The sequence below is a fragment of the Manihot esculenta genome, chromosome 18 (genome assembly GCF_001659605.2).
Source record: "Manihot esculenta cultivar AM560-2 chromosome 18, M.esculenta_v8, whole genome shotgun sequence".
Taxonomy (NCBI): Eukaryota; Viridiplantae; Streptophyta; class Magnoliopsida; order Malpighiales; family Euphorbiaceae; genus Manihot; species Manihot esculenta.
In genome coordinates this window covers 3,739,630-3,760,168 of record NC_035178.2, presented here as the reverse complement: position 1 = coordinate 3,760,168, position 20,539 = coordinate 3,739,630, and the positions used below count along the sequence as shown (strand labels likewise).

The window sequence follows — 20,539 nt, the reverse complement described above, 5'->3', positions numbered from 1 at the left end:
CAAATTAGCAATATGTCGATGTTGTGAAAGAAATAATCCTACAGCTGTAGAAATTACTTCAACCCCCAAAAAATGATTTAATATTCCCAAATCTTTGATAGAGAACTGAGCAGAGAGCTTCTGTACACAGGTATTCAGAAAATGATTGTTATTACCTGTAAGTACAATATCATCAACATATACTAGAAAATATGCAGTAATCCCATTGGAGGAAAAAATAAACAAGGACGCATCAGCATTTGATTTGCGAAAACCAAGTTTGAGCAAAAAAGAAGTAAGTTCAAGATACCAAGCTCGTGGAGCCTGTTTCAAACCATAAAGAGACTTCTTCAGTTTGCAAACATAATCAGAAAACTCAGGTTGCACATATCCTGGAGGTTGCTTGACTCGCGGTTGTCGAAGCCGGCCAAAAATAACCTTTCTGGTTATCAACAATTTACAACTGCAGATAGTGGTGAAAGGATCGAATCCACAGAGAGTTGATTACCTATTTATTTTTCTCAACAAGACCAAGAGAATTAACTGGAATAATAATAAACTAAAAAATGAGATAAACACTGAAAGTGGGATCAAATGAGATAAACCAAAAATGAGATAAAAATAAATTGCAATTAAAGTAAAATGGGGGGTTTGAGATTGATTTGATTAATAAACTACTAAAAGCAATTAAAATAAACGAATGATAAAATAAAAGAGAAATAAATAATAAGAAAGCTCTAGTTGAAGTATTGGATCCACTTTAGTCATTGGAATTGATCACAGACACTTTGTTCTTTTGGGTTGATTCAATAGATTAGTTTATGGAGATGGAAGACGCTTCTCACCACCATTATCTCTCCTTATGATCTCTCTAATTAATTACTAATCAACAAATTGCCAAGGAACGTCCTTGGGCCTTAGGCATCAAAACAATTGTCAATTGCATTAAGAAATAGAGAGATCCAATCCTAGCTACCCAAACGTATGGAGATAACGCTAGATCATGCAATTTCCTTGGGTTTTGTCCCAAGTGTTCTCATGTAAGAATAACCCAAGCAATTACGGACTTAAATTATTCAAACTAACAAATAATTATTTTGCAATAAAAAATCAACGTAGATTTCAATAACAAAATAATATGAGAATTAAATATAAAATTGTATGAATATTGAATCCCCAAAATTAAATAATATTTGATCAAGTCTCACAACCCATTAAATAACTAAAGTTTCAACCAATATTCAACTAGATGGAAAATCAGCCACTCATTGACTGAATTGAAAACAGAAAAATAAAATAAAAAAAAGAAAAAGAAAAGAAAAAGAACCCGAAGGCGGTGGAGCTTGCGGAATTGCGGAATGGAAGAGAGTGTCCGTCCCCCTCAATTCGGCCACTGAAGGCTCTATTTATAAGTGCAGAGGAGGTGTGCTATTTAGGAAAATTGCTTGCCTGGGAGTGAATCGAGTGCGCGAATGTCCACGTGAAGCTGGGGTGTGGAGCGCGTGAAAATGGGAAGTGCTGCGGTCATGAGCGTGAAGCGTGAGTTGCTGGAGCACTTTGGTGGAGCCCATGTGCGCGCGCTTTGATGAAGTGAATTGGAGTGCTGCTTTGGTCCCATGCAAGTGGAGTCCATGCGCTCGGCTTGGCCCACTGGAGGGATTGGCGTTGAAGCGGTTTGTGAATGGTGAAGGCGGGGCCCACGTGCGTGGATGTGTGAAGTGCGGCCCATGTGCAAGTCACGTGCGGAAGTGTGCTGTGCATGGCCCATGCGAAAGGTGGAATTCGCGTTGAATGCAGGCCATACGAGCTGGGTCCTCGCGAAGGGCTTGGTCCACGTGCTGGTGATCGGCCCATTTGCGTGAATTCTTTGGCCCAAGTGCTTCAATATTTAAGCTTTAAAATATTTTTCCCACTCAGCTTGTCTTGAATCCAATTTGGCAGACTTTCTCTCTTTTGCTCCAAATAATGCGGTTTTAGGGGAATTTTCTCCAAATTGTCCTTTTACACCATTTTCTGCAAAATAATATTAAAAGCAATAAATTAAGCAGAAATCATGTAAATATTTATCAATAATATTAATATAAAATGGACTAATTTATGCTCTATCATTGCTGCATGTAGACATCTTCATAAAGTGTGCCATGTAAAAAGGCATTATTTACATCCAATTGCCTTAACTGCCATCCTTTAGAAATTGCAAGAGTAAGAACTACCCGAATTGTGACCGGTTTTGTAACCAGACTAAATGTATCAAAATAATCACGCCCAGGTTCCTGAAGAAATCCTTTGGCAACCAAACGTGCCTTGTACTTATCAATAGTACCATCCGGTTTACGCTTAATCCGAAACACCCATTTGCAACTAATAAGATGATGTTTGTCTCTCGGAACCAGCTCCCAAGTTTTATTTTGCAAAAGAGCATTGTACTCTGAATCCATCGCCTGCCGCCAAAGTGAACTTGCCAGAGCTTGTTTAACTGTTCTTGGCTCAAGTGTATCCTGTAAAGGATATTTAGTTGTAAGATTAACAAAGGAAGAATTAAAATACTTTGAGTTAGGCTTCCTTTGTCGCTGCTGCCATTGTACAGGAGCTGGAACTGAGTCTTGTGAAACAATCGGTAGTGGCAAATCTAAATCATCAGTAGAAGATTCAGTCATCAAAGGTTCAACTTGTTGAGTCTCAGTACTAATTAATGGCATGGCAGATTGATCAGATTCTGCTGATAATGCTGTAATAGATTCCGAACCAGTACTCGAAACCAACAAATCAGAATCACTTGGAATAGAAATTGCCAATGGAACCGAAGCAACTGCAGTTGGTGCAACAGGTGATGAATTTTGTTGTTGTGCCGAACCTGTACAAGAAGCATCTCGAAAATAATCTGTAAATTGATGAGAACTAGTGCAAGTTTCAGATGGAAAAATATGCTCAACAAATTGAACATGACGAGACAAATACAAACGATTAGCCTTTGGATCATAACATTTATATGCAGATTGAGTTGGAGAATATCCAAGAAAAATACAAGGCAATGAACGACACTGAAGTTTAGAATTATTATATGGCCTTAGCCATGGAAAACAAAGACAACCAAAAGATTTTAATCGCTTAAAATTATGAGACATACCAAACAATCTAGAGAAAGGTGTTTGAAACGAAATAGCGGACGAAGGCAACCGATTGAGCAAATAAACAGCAGCCTGGAAAGCATGAGACCAATAATTAGAAGGTAAAGACGAAAATTGTAACATAGCAAGACCTGTTTCAACTATTGAGCGATGACGACGTTCAGCAGTACCATTATGCTCTGGCGTATGTGGAGGTGTTGTATAATGTGAAATACCACAAGACAAAAAATGATGCTTAAGCTTTTGATACTCCCCACCATTATCAGTAAATACAGAAACAATTTTAGTGTGAAAATAATTTTCAACCAATTTCTGAAAGTGGATAAACAAATCATGAGTATCAGATTTCTTCTTCATGGGATATAGCCAAACATACTTAGAATAGTGATCAATAAATGTAACGTAATACTCATAGCCATCAATAGATTTTTGTGTAGGACCCCAAACATCGGAATAAACAAGTTGCAAAGGCTTATTACTAACAAGAGAATTCTCAGAAAATGGTAATTTATGACTCTTGCTCATAGAGCAGGAAGTACAATGAAAACTAGAAACATAGTTAGACATAGACTGAAGACCAATATTTCGAAGTACTAACAAAAAGACTTTATTGTTGGGATGACCAAGCTTGTGATGCCATTCAGAAAGTAAAGACAGACACCGAGTAGTAACATTCAGCTGAGGACGTTGAGAATTAACTCTGGAAAAACTTGCACAGTATATATCATCAATGTTCTCTCCCCGTAGCAGAGACGCCCCCGTGTACAGATCCTTCACAACAAAATAAGATGGAAAAAATTCCACAGAAACATGATTAGTACGACATAACTTAGCAATTGAAACCAAATTCTTGCGCAGATTAGGCACACATAACACATTAGGCAATGATAAATTCTTAGAGTAAGCAGGAATTTGCACAAAACCAGTATGTGATACAGCAAGCGTTTTACCATCACCAAGTTGTACTTCCTCAGGACCTCCATAGTCAGAATAGCTTTGCAAAGAAGCTGGATTCGACACAACATGATGAGAAGCTCCGCTATCAAATAACCATTGTTGTGGAGAAGAAGCAGCCATAGCAGAAGTAACATTAACTGCAGGTATCGGTGCTAAAGAATGAGAGGTATCAGTCTTCAAAGACATATTATTCTCCTTAAGAAAGCGAGCCAATTTGCGACATTCAGCAGTAGTATGCCCAGTATATTCACAAAATTGACATACCACATCAGGTCGATAAGAACCTCGACCTCGACCACCAGAGTAAGAACCACGACCACCACGTCGATTTTCAGAATAATTGTAGTTTTGTGGAGATCGATTATAATTGCCATTCTGATTTTGTGAACGCCCTCTAGAACGTTGAGTGTAATTGACAGTAGCAATCACTTGTGACGTAGCTGAAACAGTTGTGGAATCTTTTTCTTGTAAGGATCGTTCATGTAATACCCGGCTAGAATCCGGCACCGGAATTCCTATTGTCTGGTGGAATCCGGGGTGTTGGGATTCTATATAAGGGTAGGAGTTATGTTTTCTCAGTATTATGAGGTGTTTTCTGGTTTTACAGTTCTTTAGTTTTGAGTTTTGAGTTGAAATGAACCAAGGCAGAGGAGCCAAGTTCGGCCGCCGAAGATAAGTTCGGCCGCCGAAAGTGCCCAATGTTTGGCTTCCGAAGTTCAGGTTCGGCCCCCGAATGTTGCATGGTTTTGCATGCGATTCGGCAGCCGAAGCTGTGTTGGTCAGCCAACTTTTGAGCCATCCTTAGTCAGCATTGTGGACAGGTGTTATGTCCAACTTGTTGCCAGAAGTTGGCCACGTCTCCCTTGGTTTATTTGCTGAGTTTGAGCAGCTCATGCAGGAGTTTGCTCGTTTACCACGTTTTGAAGGTTGTGAAGCAAAAAGTGAGATTGAGAGAGTTTGAGAGTGTGAGAGGAGGTGATCCGTTTTCGAGTGTGTAGCTTCTTACTACAGGAGGTAAGTGATGTTCTTGAATATGTTTTCTGAAGGTTTTAGGGGGAGTTGTGAAAGGAGATGCATGTTTAGGTTCTTAATGATAGTTTTGATGAGTTATGCATGTATACATGTTTATGTGTTATGTTTGATTTGTTGTTTGAGGTTAGTAGATAGTTTTGGACCCCTGTGATCATATACTTATGTATATGTGTGTTGAGGAGTTGGTATATGCATGTTTGGAGTTGGTGAAGGGAAGGAGGAGATGGTTTGCCGTTGAAGCTGAGTTCTGGATGAACTCAGGTTCGGCAGCCGAAGGTGCATTCGGCCGCCGAACCTCTTGCATGGTGGCTTAGGCTGCCACAGTTTGCCCCCGCGAGTTTTGCATGTTCGGCTCTGTATGGGGGATTCGGCCGCCGAAGGTGCCGCCGAAGGTGCTTGAGTTTCGTCTCTGGAGAGGACATTCGGCCGCCGAACCTGCCGCCGAAAGTGTTCTGTCCAGCTTTCTTTTGCATGCTTTGCATGAGTTTTAAAGTGAGTTTAAGGGGTTTCTTGGGGACGTTTAAGAGAGTTAGTTCTACGCTTGTTTGGTCCCTCATTTGAGTCTTTATGTGCTTATACAGACCAGAGGAACCAGAGAGAGCAGCAGTGAGTACTGCTCCAGAGGTTCAGAACCTGCAGAGTCAGTCAGTCCAGATAGCCAGAGGTGAGTGGAACTAAACTGATGACTTTTAATTGAACCATAAACTGCTTTTAGCATATCTCATGCATCATGTTTATGCCATAGGTTGATTGCATTAGTATTCACGAATATGTTGCATTGCATCGTTATTTGGTGATGTGAGTGAATGCTGAATGATCCAATAGTCTCAGACAGGAAGTCCAGGAGCCTTTGACTACGCCCTGGCAAGTATAGCAAAGACCAGGAGCCTTTGACTACGCCCTGGCAAGTATAGCAAAGACCAGGAGCCTTTGACTACGCCCTGGCAGGTATATAGTAAAGACCAGGAGCCTTTGACTACGCCCTGGCAATGGTAAGTAAAATGGTGTTATATACACATATACATATATGACAGGAAGTCCAGGAGCCTTTGACTACGCCCTGGCACAGAGTTACTGGGACTATGTGGTGACAGGTTTACTCTTGATGTGGCTTGTCTGTGATATGGTGCATTCCATGAGATCATATGTTACTGAAATGTTTTACTGTTCTACTCACTGGGCTATAGAGCTCATCCCACTCCCTTAACCCCAGTTTTGCAGGTTCAGTGTACAGTGTACAGGGACAGTCCAGCAGAGTACAAGAAAAGTAAAGAAATCTGTAATAGCTTAGAGTGGACATGTAATATTAAAGAGATGTAATAGTTGTTGCTTGACCTAGTGATGTATGTATTGTACATGATCTGTATATGTATATATGTTTTCCTGTATGTGAAATCCAGGCTTAACAGGTATGAGTTAACCCATCTAGAGCAAGCTCTAGTCAGGGATACAGAGTACAGAGTACATGAGTACAGAGTACAGAGATAGTGCATGCACAGGTTAAGCCTTGGTTCAGAACAGAGTTTCATGTTCACAGAAAATGTATGATCATGTATGAGGTTTACAGGTACACAGAGAGTATAGCAGGCTTGCTACGGGTTCTGGCGGCCTTAAGCCGACCTGAATCCTAGCGCCGGTGACGGTCCATTTTGGGGTCGTTACAGATTGGTATCAGAGCCCTAGGTTCACATGATCGGACCTATAGAGACATTGTTGGGCTCAGACAGGTTAGAAGTGGTCAAGCACAATAGGAAATCATGTCTATTAGGATAGGGTCTTGAGTCCTATCTGTTATAATTTGCCATGAGTGTTGCATGTGTATGAGTGCTATGTGATGTTTATGTGCTAAAGTGCTATGTTATATGTTGTGTTTCCAGAGTCAAGATGCGAGGAACTCGTCGATCAGCTCGATTGACTGGAGTCCCACCAGAGAATGAGAGACCAGCTGCTCGTCCTCCTGCATTGCCAAGGGCAAGGTCTCAGAGATCTAGCAGGGAAGGTACGTCAATAGACCCTAGACGGTCTGTCGACGAGAGCAGAAGAGGAACAGCTAGGGGAGGATCAGAGGAAAGGAGGGAAGCTATGGAGATTGATCAGTCTAGAGATGACAGCATGGGTATAGGCAGTTTTGAGGAAGGTATGGGAGAGTCGCAGGGAGGTGCTCAGGCCTCAGGTTTTGGCTACCCATCCTTGTTTCAGGAGCCAGAGTATCCGATGGAGGGGATGTCGGAGTACTCTCGATTTGACCCATATCCTACATACATGCCATATATGCCATATCCGCAGTATTACCCATCATATCCACCATATCCTATGTATCCACCCTCCCCTATACATCCAAGTGCAGCACACCTAGAGCCAAATGAACCAGTACTACCACCAGAACCAGTAGCCCCTGGTATTGACAGACATGAACCTAGCTCATCTGGAGGTAAAGTCCAAATGACGGAATACTTGAAATTAGATGCTCCTAAATACAACACGGGAGATGATCCATTTGATTACCTCAGAGCAGTTAGGATGATCACCAGTGAATTGGGAGCAGATGATAGGAGAGCCATTGAGATGGCAGGTTTCACAATAAAATGCAAGAAAGCCAGAGAATGGTTTAAGCATTATGTGGAGCCTAAAATGGACAGTATGTCATGGGGAGAGTTCGCCAATGAGTTTGCAGGGTGGGCTTTTCCTGACAGTTCGAGGGAGATGAAAGTAATTGAATTTGAACAGCTGAGACAGACAGATGAGATGAGTGTTGATGAATTCACCGATAAGTTCCTGGATCTGCTTCAGTACGTGGGTCAAGCCTATGATACTGATCAGAAGAAAGCAAGGAGATATACTATGAGACTGCATCCTAGGTATGCTTCCTTGATTCTGCCAGCAGAAAAGGAGAGTTTCCATACCATAATAGACGCAGCCAGGAAAATGGAAGCTAGTGCCAATATTCAGCAACAGTCACAGGCACAGGCTTCGGGTTCTAAAGCCCCCACACCAAGCAGTAAAAGATGGGACAGAGCAAAAGGAACAAAGAGTAAGTTCTGGAATAAAGTCAAGTCAGGTCTGGGAATAGGTAGTGGCTCAAGCTCTGGCACAGCTCCAGTCTGCAGACGATGCGGAAAACCACATGGAGGAGTTTGTCGGTTGGGATCTACAGCTTGTTTTCGATGTGGACAGGAAGGGCATATTGCTCGGGATTGTCCGCAGATGACTTTTGCACCATCCCAGCAGATGAGTTCAGGCAGTGTGGTACAGCCAGTTGTACGGCCAGCAGCTCCAGTCATGCCTCAGACTAGTGGCAGAGGTAGAGGGAGAGGGGTAGCCTCTACTTCAGCAGCAGGTTCCCGAGGTGGAAATCCGGTAGCCCCAGCACGGATTTTCACAGTGACACAGGAGGAGGCTAACACGTCGAACACAGTGGTGTCAGGTAATCTCATCATTGGGTGTTCAGATGTGTATGCTTTGATGGACCCCGGTGCTTCTCATTCCTTTATTGCTTCGAGAGCCATAGAGCGATTGGGTTTGATCAGTTCTGAGTTAGAGTATCCTCTCTGGGTCAGTGGACCTAGATGTGACCCATCAGTGGCAGTGTCAGTCTGTCGTTTCAGTCCAGTGTTTATAGAGGGTAGATGCCTTCCAGCTGACCTTGTGGTTCTAGACTTGACAGATTTTGATGTCATTCTAGGGATGGATTGGTTATCTACATATAGTGCTACGTTGGACTGTCGAGAGAAGTTAATGAGTCTCAGAGACCAGGATGGGTCAGAGTGTGTCTTCAGAGGAGACAGGAGAGGTACACCCAGAGGTATGATTTCAGCCCTTCAGGCTCGTCGTTTGCTTAGGAGGGATTGTCAGGGGTTTCTAGCTCATGTGAGAGAGCTAGACAGTCAGGTGAGGGAACCAGCCACAGTACCAGTAGTTCGCGAGTTTCTCGATGTGTTCCCAGACGATTTGCCAGGACTACCACCTGATAGGGAGATAGGGTTTGACATTGAATTATTGCCAGGTACCAGACCTATCTCTATACCTCCCTACAGGATGGCGCCAGCTGAGTTAACAGAGTTGAAAGAACAGTTGCAGGACTTGGTAGATAAGGGTTTCATCCGCCCTAGTACCTCACCTTGGGGTGCTCCAGTTCTCTTTGTCAGAAAGAAGGATGGATCCCTCAGACTTTGTATCGACTACAGACAGTTGAACAAGGTCACTATCAAGAATAGGTATCCCTTACCTCGGATTGATGATCTATTTGACCAGCTAGCTGGAGCAGGTTGGTTCTCGAAAATAGATCTGAGATCCGGGTATCATCAGTTGAGAGTCAGAGAGGCAGATGTGCCTAAGACAGCTTTCCGGACGAGATATGGGCATTATGAGTTCTTAGTGATGCCGTTCGGGTTGACTAACGCCCCTGCAGCATTTATGGATCTCATGAACAGGGTATTCAGTGAGTTTCTGGATCACTTTGTCATTGTGTTTATCGATGATATCTTAGTGTATTCCAGAGATGCAGAGGAGCATGCCCAGCATCTGAGGATTGTTTTGCAGACACTGAGAGAGCATGGTTTATATGCCAAGTTCTCGAAGTGTGAGTTTTGGTTACGGAGCATTGCCTTCTTGGGACATGTGGTATCAGCAGAGGGTATTGAGGTCGATCCCAAGAAGATAGAGGCTGTAGCTAACTGGCCCAGACCCATGACAGTGACTGAGATTAAAAGCTTTCTGGGACTGGCAGGTTACTACAGGAGGTTCGTTCAGAACTTCTCAAAGATAGCAGCTCCTATGACCAAATTGACTCAGAAGAACCAGAAGTTTATCTGGTCAAACCAGTGTGAAGAGAGCTTTGAGGAGCTCAAGAGGAGATTGACAACAGCACCAGTGTTAGCTCTGCCTGTCAGTAATGAAGAGTTCACAGTGTTCTGTGATGCATCTCGAGTGGGATTGGGTTGTGTCTTGATGCAGAGTGATAGAGTAATAGCTTATGCTTCTAGACAGTTGAAGAAGCACGAGTTGAATTACCCTACCCATGACCTAGAGATGGCAGCAGTTATCTTTGCACTTAAGATGTGGCGGCATTACCTCTACGGAGTGAAATGCGAGATCTTCACCGATCACAAGAGTTTACAGTACATCTTAAGTCAGAGAGAGCTGAATTTGCGGCAAAGAAGATGGGTCGAATTGCTCAGTGATTATGATTGTAAGATCCAGTATCATCCGGGTAAGGCGAATGTTGTCGCAGACGCCCTAAGCCGGAAGTCACTGGGCAGTTTATCCCATATAGCAGCAGAGCGGAGACCGGTTGTGATGGAGCTTTATAAGCTCTTTGCCGAGGGATTACAGTTAGAGTTGTCTGGTACAGGTGCATTGATAGCACAGATGAGGGTGACACCTGTGTTTCTGGAGCAGATAGCTCAGAGACAGCATGAGGACCCTGAGTTGATGAAAATTGCCAGGACTGTTCAGTCAGGCAATAGTGTAGAGTTCAGATTTGACAGCAAAGGGATCCTTCGCTATGGGAGTCGACTTTGTGTACCAGATAGGGGCAGTGTGAAGGAAGACATTATGAGGGAAGCGCATAATGCGAGGTATAATGTTCACCCAGGAGCTACCAAGATGTATCAGGATCTGAAAAGGGTCTATTGGTGGCCAGCCATGAAGAAGGAAGTGGCGCAATTCGTGACAGCCTGTGAGGTTTGTCAGAGGGTGAAATTAGAGCATCAGAAACCAGCCGGAATGCTTAACCCATTACCGATTCCAGAGTGGAAATGGGAGAACATAGCCATGGATTTTGTAGTGGGTTTACCAGTAGCGTCCAACAAGATAGACTCGATATGGGTGATTGTGGACAGACTCACGAAATCTGCTCATTTTCTTCCAGTACGGAGTAACTATTCTGTGGATAAGTTGGCACAGGTCTATCTGGATGAGATCGTGAGATTACATGGAGTTCCAGTGTCTATAGTTTCAGACAGAGGACCTCAGTTTACCTCCCGCTTTTGGCGGAGTCTGCAAAGTGCGATGGGCACGAGATTAGATTTTAGTACTGCTTTCCACCCACAGACTGATGGACAGTCAGAAAGGACCATCCAGACCATAGAGGATATGCTTCGCCTATGTGTGTTAGACTTTGGCGATTCTTGGAGGCAGCATCTACCTTTGGTGGAGTTTGCCTACAATAACAGCCATCATGCGAGCATCGGGATGGCTCCGTACGAAGCTTTGTATGGGAGGAAATGCAGATCCCCTGTTTGCTGGGAAGAGGTAGGAGAGAAGGCTCTTGCAGGGCCAGAGTTAGTAGACATTACCAGTAGAATGGTGCCCATGATCAGAGAGAGAATCAGAACAGCTCAGAGTAGGCAGAAAAGTTATGCAGACGTTCGCAGGAAGCAGTTAGAGTTTCAAGAGGGTAATTGGGTATTGCTAAAAGTGTCTCCAATGAAAGGAGTGGTTCGTTTTGGAAAGAAAGGTAAATTGGCTCCACGGTACATTGGACCCTTTGAGGTGTTGCAGAGGATCGGAAATGTGTCGTATAAGCTGGATTTACCTGCGTCTATGGAGAGAATTCACCCGGTATTTCATGTTTCTATGCTACGACAGTTTGTGTCAGATCCGAATCAGGTTCTGAGTGAGCCTGAGGTGGAGATTCATACGGATCTCACCTATATAGAGCAGCCAGTGCGGATTCTGGACACGCAGATCAGACAGCTAAGGAACAAGGAGATTCCGATGGTGAAAGTGTTGTGGAACCACCATAATCTAGAAGAGTGCACGTGGGAAACGCGGGAGTCTATGCTCCAGCAGTATCCATATTTGTTTTGAGGTTAGTTTTCTCCATTTCATGTGTTCATTGTATGTTTTAGGAACATTCGAGGACGAATGTTCTTAAGGAGGGGAGAATGTAATACCCGGCTAGAATCCGGCACCAGAATTCCTATTGTCTGGTGGAATCCGGGGTGTTGGGATTCTATATAAGGGTAGGAGTTATGTTTTCTCAGTATTATGAGGTGTTTTCTGGTTTTACAGTTCTTTAGTTTTGAGTTTTGAGTTGAAATGAACCAAGGCAGAGGAGCCAAGTTCGGCCGCCGAAGATAAGTTCGGCCGCCGAAAGTGCCCAATGTTTGGCTTCCGAAGTTCAGGTTCGGCCCCCGAATGTTGCATGGTTTTGCATGCGATTCGGCAGCCGAAGCTGTGTTGGTCAGCCAGCTTTTGAGCCATCCTTAGTCAGCATTGTGGACAGGTGTTATGTCCAACTTGTTGCCAGAAGTTGGCCACGTCTCCCTTGGTTTATTTGCTGAGTTTGAGCAGCTCATGCAGGAGTTTGCTCGTTTACCACGTTTTGAAGGTTGTGAAGCAAAAAGTGAGATTGAGAGAGTTTGAGAGTGTGAGAGGAGGTGATCCGTTTTCGAGTGTGTAGCTTCTTACTACAGGAGGTAAGTGATGTTCTTGAATATGTTTTCTGAAGGTTTTAGGGGGAGTTGTGAAAGGAGATGCATGTTTAGGTTCTTAATGATAGTTTTGATGAGTTATGCATGTATACATGTTTATGTGTTATGTTTGATTTGTTGTTTGAGGTTAGTAGATAGTTTTGGACCCCTGTGATCATATACTTATGTATATGTGTGTTGAGGAGTTGGTATATGCATGTTTGGAGTTGGTGAAGGGAAGGAGGAGATGGTTTGCCGTTGAAGCTGAGTTCTGGATGAACTCAGGTTCGGCAGCCGAAGGTGCATTCGGCCGCCGAACCTCTTGCATGGTGGCTTAGGCTGCCACAGTTTGCCCCCGCGAGTTTTGCATGTTCGGCTCTGTATGGGGGATTCGGCCGCCGAAGGTGCTTGAGTTTCGTCTCTGGAGAGGACATTCGGCCGCCGAACCTGCCGCCGAAAGTGTTCTGTCCAGCTTTCTTTTGCATGCTTTGCATGAGTTTTAAAGTGAGTTTAAGGGGTTTCTTGGGGACGTTTAAGAGAGTTAGTTCTACGCTTGTTTGGTCCCTCATTTGAGTCTTTATGTGCTTATACAGACCAGAGGAACCAGAGAGAGCAGCAGTGAGTACTGCTCCAGAGGTTCAGAACCTGCAGAGTCAGTCAGTCCAGATAGCCAGAGGTGAGTGGAACTAAACTGATGACTTTTAATTGAACCATAAACTGCTTTTAGCATATCTCATGCATCATGTTTATGCCATAGGTTGATTGCATTAGTATTCACGAATATGTTGCATTGCATCGTTATTTGGTGATGTGAGTGAATGCTGAATGATCCAATAGTCTCAGACAGGAAGTCCAGGAGCCTTTGACTACGCCCTGGCAAGTATAGCAAAGACCAGGAGCCTTTGACTACGCCCTGGCAAGTATAGCAAAGACCAGGAGCCTTTGACTACGCCCTGGCAGGTATATAGTAAAGACCAGGAGCCTTTGACTACGCCCTGGCAATGGTAAGTAAAATGGTGTTATATACACATATACATATATGACAGGAAGTCCAGGAGCCTTTGACTACGCCCTGGCACAGAGTTACTGGGACTATGTGGTGACAGGTTTACTCTTGATGTGGCTTGTCTGTGATATGGTGCATTCCATGAGATCATATGTTACTGAAATGTTTTACTGTTCTACTCACTGGGCTATAGAGCTCATCCCACTCCCTTAACCCCAGTTTTGCAGGTTCAGTGTACAGTGTACAGGGACAGTCCAGCAGAGTACAAGAAAAGTAAAGAAATCTGTAATAGCTTAGAGTGGACATGTAATATTAAAGAGATGTAATAGTTGTTGCTTGACCTAGTGATGTATGTATTGTACATGATCTGTATATGTATATATGTTTTCCTGTATGTGAAATCCAGGCTTAACAGGTATGAGTTAACCCATCTAGAGCAAGCTCTAGTCAGGGATACAGAGTACAGAGTACATGAGTACAGAGTACAGAGATAGTGCATGCACAGGTTAAGCCTTGGTTCAGAAAAGAGTTTCATGTTCACAGAAAATGTATGATCATGTATGAGGTTTACAGGTACACAGAGAGTATAGCAGGCTTGCTACGGGTTCTGGCGGCCTTAAGCCGACCTGAATCCTAGCGCCGGTGACGGTCCATTTTGGGGTCGTTACAGTTCATGATCAGTAAGTTTTTCAAAGAGATCAGAAAAGGTTATTGGGGTTTCACGAACTTTTAACGCAGCAACTATGAGACTGTAATCATCTCCCAATCGCGTGATAATATAAACAATTAAATCATCATCACTCACCGGATTCTGGGTAAGAGCAAGCTCATCTGCAATAGCCCTCATCTCATTGAGAAAAACAACAATCGGTTTGGTTCCCTTAGAGTTCTGTGCTAATTTAGTCTTTAAGGACAAAATTCTAGAACGAGAAACATTAGCAAAACTCTGATAAAGCCGATCCCATGCTTCTTTGGCAGTATTGGCTGAAGAAATCAAGGGTTGAATAGTATCGGAACAACTTCCTAAAAGAGCATTGATCAAGATTTGATCTTGTCGAAACCATAAGGCGAAAGCTGGGTTGGTTGTTTTGTCTTTTTCAGAAAGAAATTGTGATGGTGCAACCCGTGAACCATCAATAAAATCAAGTAAATCAAGACCAATTAAGGTTGATTGGATCTGTTTTCTCCAAACAGGAAAATTCTCCTGAGTAAGTTTAATAGGAAAATGCGTTGGAGCATTTAATTGAATAATAGTAATAGATGACGAAGCCATTAATTAAAGTTTAAGAAAATTGGATCAGAAAACTCGTGAGAGCAGATTGCGGCTCTGATACCATATAGAGAAAAGGGTTTTTGTATTATTTACTGAACGTATTACAGAAGCTTATATAATGTCTCTAACTAAATACAATATAAGTATACAGCTATAACTCAAATACTAAAAATAAGTATACAGCTATAACTCAAATACTAAAAATAGATAAAACTGTTATAGTTAGTCTTTATCCTTAATAATGTCCAGGTTCTAGCATGGGAGTACGTATGGTTTCATTAGCACTGGGTTTGCTTATTCAGTGCTTTGAATGGGAAAATGATGGGTTGCAGGAAGTTGAGATGAGCCAAAGTTTTGGGATGTCTCTGTCCAAAGCTAATCCTTTGATAGCATCTTGCAGTCCTCGCCAAGAATCGCTTGAACTTCTCACCAAACTTTAGATCCATGTAAATTCAATGCGAGGGTGGCAGCTATGGAGTTTTTTTTTTCAAAATATGCACAAAAAGAAAAAAAATATATATATAAGTTTTAAATAAATTTGTTGGACAGTCATATTATTAAAAATGTTTATTTAACACTTTAAGTGTCATGTTAGTGAATATCAAACTTGCCCGACAGTTCTTATGTGCAAATGTATTAGTTGATATGCTGATCTGGCACTTAGAGTGCAGTTGGTGTTGTTAAAGTTGTTTTATATTGCAGTATTTCTCTTATATAAGTGTTATCGGTAAGTGCAATAAATATAAGTTAATCTAATACTTTTTATCACACAATTTAAAATTAGACATAAATTATATTTTTTTCCTCTCCATCTTGTTCTACGATGTTCCATTCCATTTTGCTTTTTTTCTTATTTATTTTATTAAATTTAAAATTATTTTGTTTACATATTCATAAGTAACTAAAATTAGTGATATCACTCTAATATTTATTCATCACTCTAATAAATTAAATTAAATAAAATATATATTTATCAAAATCAAACCTCATATTTCAAATTTTCAGTAAATTAAAATTTAATTTTTCTTGAATTAAAATATTGTTTTTCCTCGTATTCCGCTTTTCATCTCAACAAAAGAAAAAATCAATAATTCCGATTGATAGAAATTTGTGGTATTTGTGAAAAAGTCACAAATTCGTACGATTTGATCTTTATCAGAAAAGATTAAATGCCACATGCAAGGACGATTATTTCAGACAATTATCGGAAAAGTTCCTCCCTTTGGGCTTTGACTCGGAAGCCGTATGGGAACTCTATATCTGCAGTGCTAAACAGAGGACTGAGAACAAGAAGCAGCACCCAAATTAGAGGGGAAAAAGAATGGAAGTAGGTTCCTGGTTGAGCTTGGCAATCCTCTTAATCCTTGTTTTTGTGTCAAAATTGTTTGTACAAAAACATCGAAACAATAAAAATTACCCTCCCAGTCCCCCTTCTCTACCAATTATTGGGCATCTCCATTTGCTGAAGGAACCATTTCATCGAACACTTGATGAGCTATCTGCAAAATATGGGCTTGTGTTGCTTCTCCGATTTGGGAGTCGTAAAGTCCTAGTAGTTTCTTCGCCAGCTGCAGTTGAGGAGTGCTTCACAACTAATGATATCATCTTCGCAAATCGCCCGCGCTTGATTGCTGGAAAACACCTGAATTACAACTACAGGACAATAGGATTGTCCTCCTATGGAGAACAGTGGCGCAACCTTAGACGGCTAGCGTTCTTGGAGCTTTTCTCTACTGCTCGTCTTGCCATGTTTACCAATATTAGGCAAGAAGAGGTCCTGCTACTGACAAAGCAATTATTCCAGGACTCAAGTGAAAAAGAGGTTAAAATGAAGCTGTCATCCAAGTTTGTTGATCTTGCTTTCAATGTTATGATGAGGATGGTGGCAGGAAAACGGTATTATGGGAAGGATGTAGTAGATAAAGAAGCAATTGAATTTCGGGATATTATGAGAGAATTTGTAGAAATCCATGGGACCATGAATTTGAATGATCTTTTCCCAGTGCTGCAATGGGTTGATTTTCAAGGCGTGGAGAGAAGAATGAAAAGATTGATGAAGAAAATGGATACCTTTTTGCAGTACCTGGTTGATGAGCACAAGAAAATGAGGAATGAAGCGTCCTTGGTGTCATCAGGCGGAAGGAAGATGACATTGATTGATGTCATGATATCACTGCAAGAGACACAACCAGAACTCTATACTGATTTGAATATCAAAGCTGTTGTCCTGGTAAATATACTTACGTACACACACCTTCACAGCTAGTTCCTGGATTTTAACTTTGCCTTGTTTTTTCTTCTTTTCATGTCAAGTAATTATATCGTGCATATATGAACTGGGGAGCTTGAGTGTCCACACACACACGTAGGAATATAAGTTTTGGCCTTAAGTCCTCCAATAGACTTTAACATGTTCGTATGAAACACTATCAACAACAACAAGAACCGTAATTTCTTCTCTTTTTCTTGTAAAGGAAAAAATAAAATACTTCCTGGTACCAGATGTGGCTAATTCCTAATTATGAAAATTTGAATAAAATTGATTGGACCCGAAATTGTTACCTTGCAAGATGTATGATTAGCCCACCTTTTGTTCCTCGAAGCTATGTTTACAATTTCCCAATTATTCAAACTTCAGTTTTTCAGTATTTTCTAGGAATTTCCTGAATTTCTATAATACGAACATGGTTGCAGACTATGCTGGTTGCCGGATCAGAAACTTCAGCAACTACCATGGAATGGGCGATGTCACTCCTCCTCAACCATCCAGAAGCATTGAAAAAGGCAGTGGCTGAGATAGACACCGTTGTTGGAATAGACCGTCTACTAGTTGAAGCAGACCTATCAAAGCTGAATTACCTGCAAAATGTAATCCATGAGGCATTTCGATTGTATCCAGTACTTCCCCTTCTGTTGCCACATGAATCTTCCAATGACTGTAAAGTCTGTGGCTTTGATGTGCCACAAGGCACAATGTTGCTGGTCAATCTATGGACCATTCACAGAGACCCTAAGCTATGGTCAGAGCCAACTGCCTTCATGCCAGAGAGATTTGAAAGTGGAGAGATTGAAGGGTATAAGCTAATTCCATTTGGTGCTGGAAGGAGGGCTTGTCCTGGAGCTGCTCTTGCGAGACAAGTGATAGGACTAGGATTGGGTGCTCTAATTCAGGCCTTTGAATGGGGCAGGATTGGCGATGAAGAGATTGACCTGACGGAAGGAACAGGACTTTCCATGCCCAAAGCTGAGCCCTTGGAGGCTCTGTGTAAGCCTCGCCAAGCAGTAATCAATCTCCTCTCGGCCTTGTAAACTGTAATGAAGAATTTTCTCAGCATGCAAGCAAGGAAAACGGAGTTCTTGCTTTGCTCAAGTATTCATACCCCTGTATATATATAGTTCTCTATAATTTCTCCAAGTGAAAGACGCTGTACTATGGACAATAGCCAATAAAATCTTGGAATAATACAAGCCTATGCTTCTCAAACGAGAGAGTAAACAAAACACACCAACTCCTCCTCTTTTCTTTATTTTTTTTAACCCTCTTTTTCAAAGATAAATGGAAATTAAAGGTCTATTTGAAAGTTTGGGCACAAGTTTCGCAAAAGTGGAGATGAAGTCGAGGATTTCAGAGCTGTCCTTTAACATTATAATGAGGATGATTTCAGGAAGCGATATTTTGGAGTTGAAGTGGAAAATTTTGAGGAAGCTTAACGCTTTCGCAAAATTATAAGTGAGATTGCTCAAGTGAGTGGATCATCAAATCTAGTGGACTTTCTTCCAATCTTACAATGGTTTGATTTCCAAGGAGTAGAGAAAAATATGCTGAGATTTTGATAGAATCAGATGAATTTGCTCAAGGTTTGATAGGTGAGAGTCGTAATAATAAGGAATCTGGTCCACAAGAACAAGGAAGGACAAAGACAATGATAGACAGTATGTTCTGTTTACAGGAACCAGAACCTGAGAACTATTCTCATGAAATCATCAAAGACCTCTGATTGGTATGCAATATCTTCCATCATCTAGTTAAGGGTAACCATCCATTTTTTAAATTGAGAACATTAACGTATTATCTGTTCATGTAGATAATTATAGCTGCAGGCACGGATACATCATCGGCAACAATCAATGGACTATATCGCTTTTGCTTAACCATCCTGAGGTGCTAGAGAAGGCAAGAGCCGAAGTGGACGAAATTGTTGGCCAACACCGATTGGTAAACGAATCTGATTGTCCCAATTTGCCATACTTGCAAAGCATCATAAATGAATCAATGCGATTAAAGCCAGCAGCACCACTTCTAGTGCCCCATCAATCATCCGATGACTGCATTATTGGAGGTTATGATGTTCCGCGAGACACAATGGTACTAGTCAATGCTTGGGCTATTCACAGGGATCTTAATACGTGGGAGGACCCAACAAGTTTCAGGCCAGAGAGATTTGAAGGTTTAGATGGTCAATTATATAAATTGATTCCATTTGGGTTAGGGAGGACGGCATGTCCTGGAGCTGGGTTGGCACATAGAGTTGTGGGCTACCTCGGCTTCATTAATCCAATGCTTTGAGCGGGAGAGACTTAGTGAAGAGCCAGTGGACATGTCTGAAGGGACAGGATTCACCATGCCTAAAGCAAAACTATTGGAAGCCATATACAAAGCACGTGAGTCCATGATTAATGTCCTAAAGGAGCTATGATTAATACTTAATTACCATTTTTTTAAAAATAATTATGAGAAACAAAATAAATGATTGTATTATAATAATTGTTATCCAAAATAATTGTCTTATTAGTATGTTTCACTTGTGTGATCTTAATAGTGGGAGGCTTGACCTAATTATGGCCTTTAATAGTTTTCCATTAGTGAGGTATGTTGTGGGGACTTGCCTAATAATGATGTTTTCTCCCTTTTGGTTTTTTTAACCTTCTGTCTGTATCTGCATTTGCTGATTTTGGTTAGAAATCTTTGCTTGAATCTTTATAGATGTAACACCACCAATATTTGGACATGGTTATTTGTGGACACACAACCATGATCTATGCAAATTCTAGATTGTGGGGTGTTATATTTTCTTTCAAGTCAAGTATCCCTATCTCTCTAGTTGGATTCATTTATGAGGCTTTCTTAAGTTGAATAGAAATAAGTGAAAAAAAAAAGTAAAATTTTTTTATAAATGAATTTGGTAAATCTACGAAGCATAGGCATTTCAGAGAATTGATTCTGATGGTGAAATTAGGATTTTAAACAAAATGAAGACTAAAACATGGGGACTTTGGTGAATTTGTGTTAAAACTTCAAATTTAATAAAACAAAAATAGTCAAATAGCAACGCTTGAACGCCAAGTTAACTTTATCCCATTTTTTAACAAGTTAAATCTCTTTACTAATAAAAATGTTTCTTTTTTTTTTTAAGATTTTCCAACCATGTGGATTTAAATAATTTCCATTACACATGTCAAAATATATTTTATCACTTAAAACATTATTATTTCACGTTTTAACTGACAAATTCCTTTTTCTCTATATTGATATGGATTGAGTTATCCATAATTTCCACATTTACAATGACTAATATAGCAAGTCGTGGCAGCTAACTACTAATGCCTTAAAAAACATAAATAAAATATTTATAAGAAACAAATCTATTAAAAAAATAATATATTATGATACTATAACTCTTCTATTAATAGAATTTAGGTAATTAATATTGTAATGATCTCCGATATTGGAAAAATTCCATAGTGTAAT

At 41.2% G+C, this 20,539-nt stretch overlaps 1 protein-coding gene and 1 pseudogene across 1 annotated transcript; both read left to right on the top strand.

Annotated features, from left to right (window-relative positions):
- The first annotated feature begins 15,861 nt into the window (after positions 1-15,861).
- On the top strand, positions 15,862-18,274 carry LOC110605837 (cytochrome P450 81Q32). The gene is made up of 2 exons (XM_021744495.2): positions 15,862-17,020; positions 17,485-18,274. The coding sequence occupies exons 1-2, from the start codon at positions 16,112-16,114 to the stop codon at positions 18,097-18,099; spliced, it is 1,524 nt and encodes a 507-aa protein (XP_021600187.1). The 5' UTR covers positions 15,862-16,111; the 3' UTR covers positions 18,100-18,274.
- Positions 18,275-18,300: 26 nt separating this feature from the next.
- On the top strand, positions 18,301-19,867 carry LOC110606853 (annotated as a pseudogene).
- Positions 19,868-20,539: the final 672 nt, after the last annotated feature.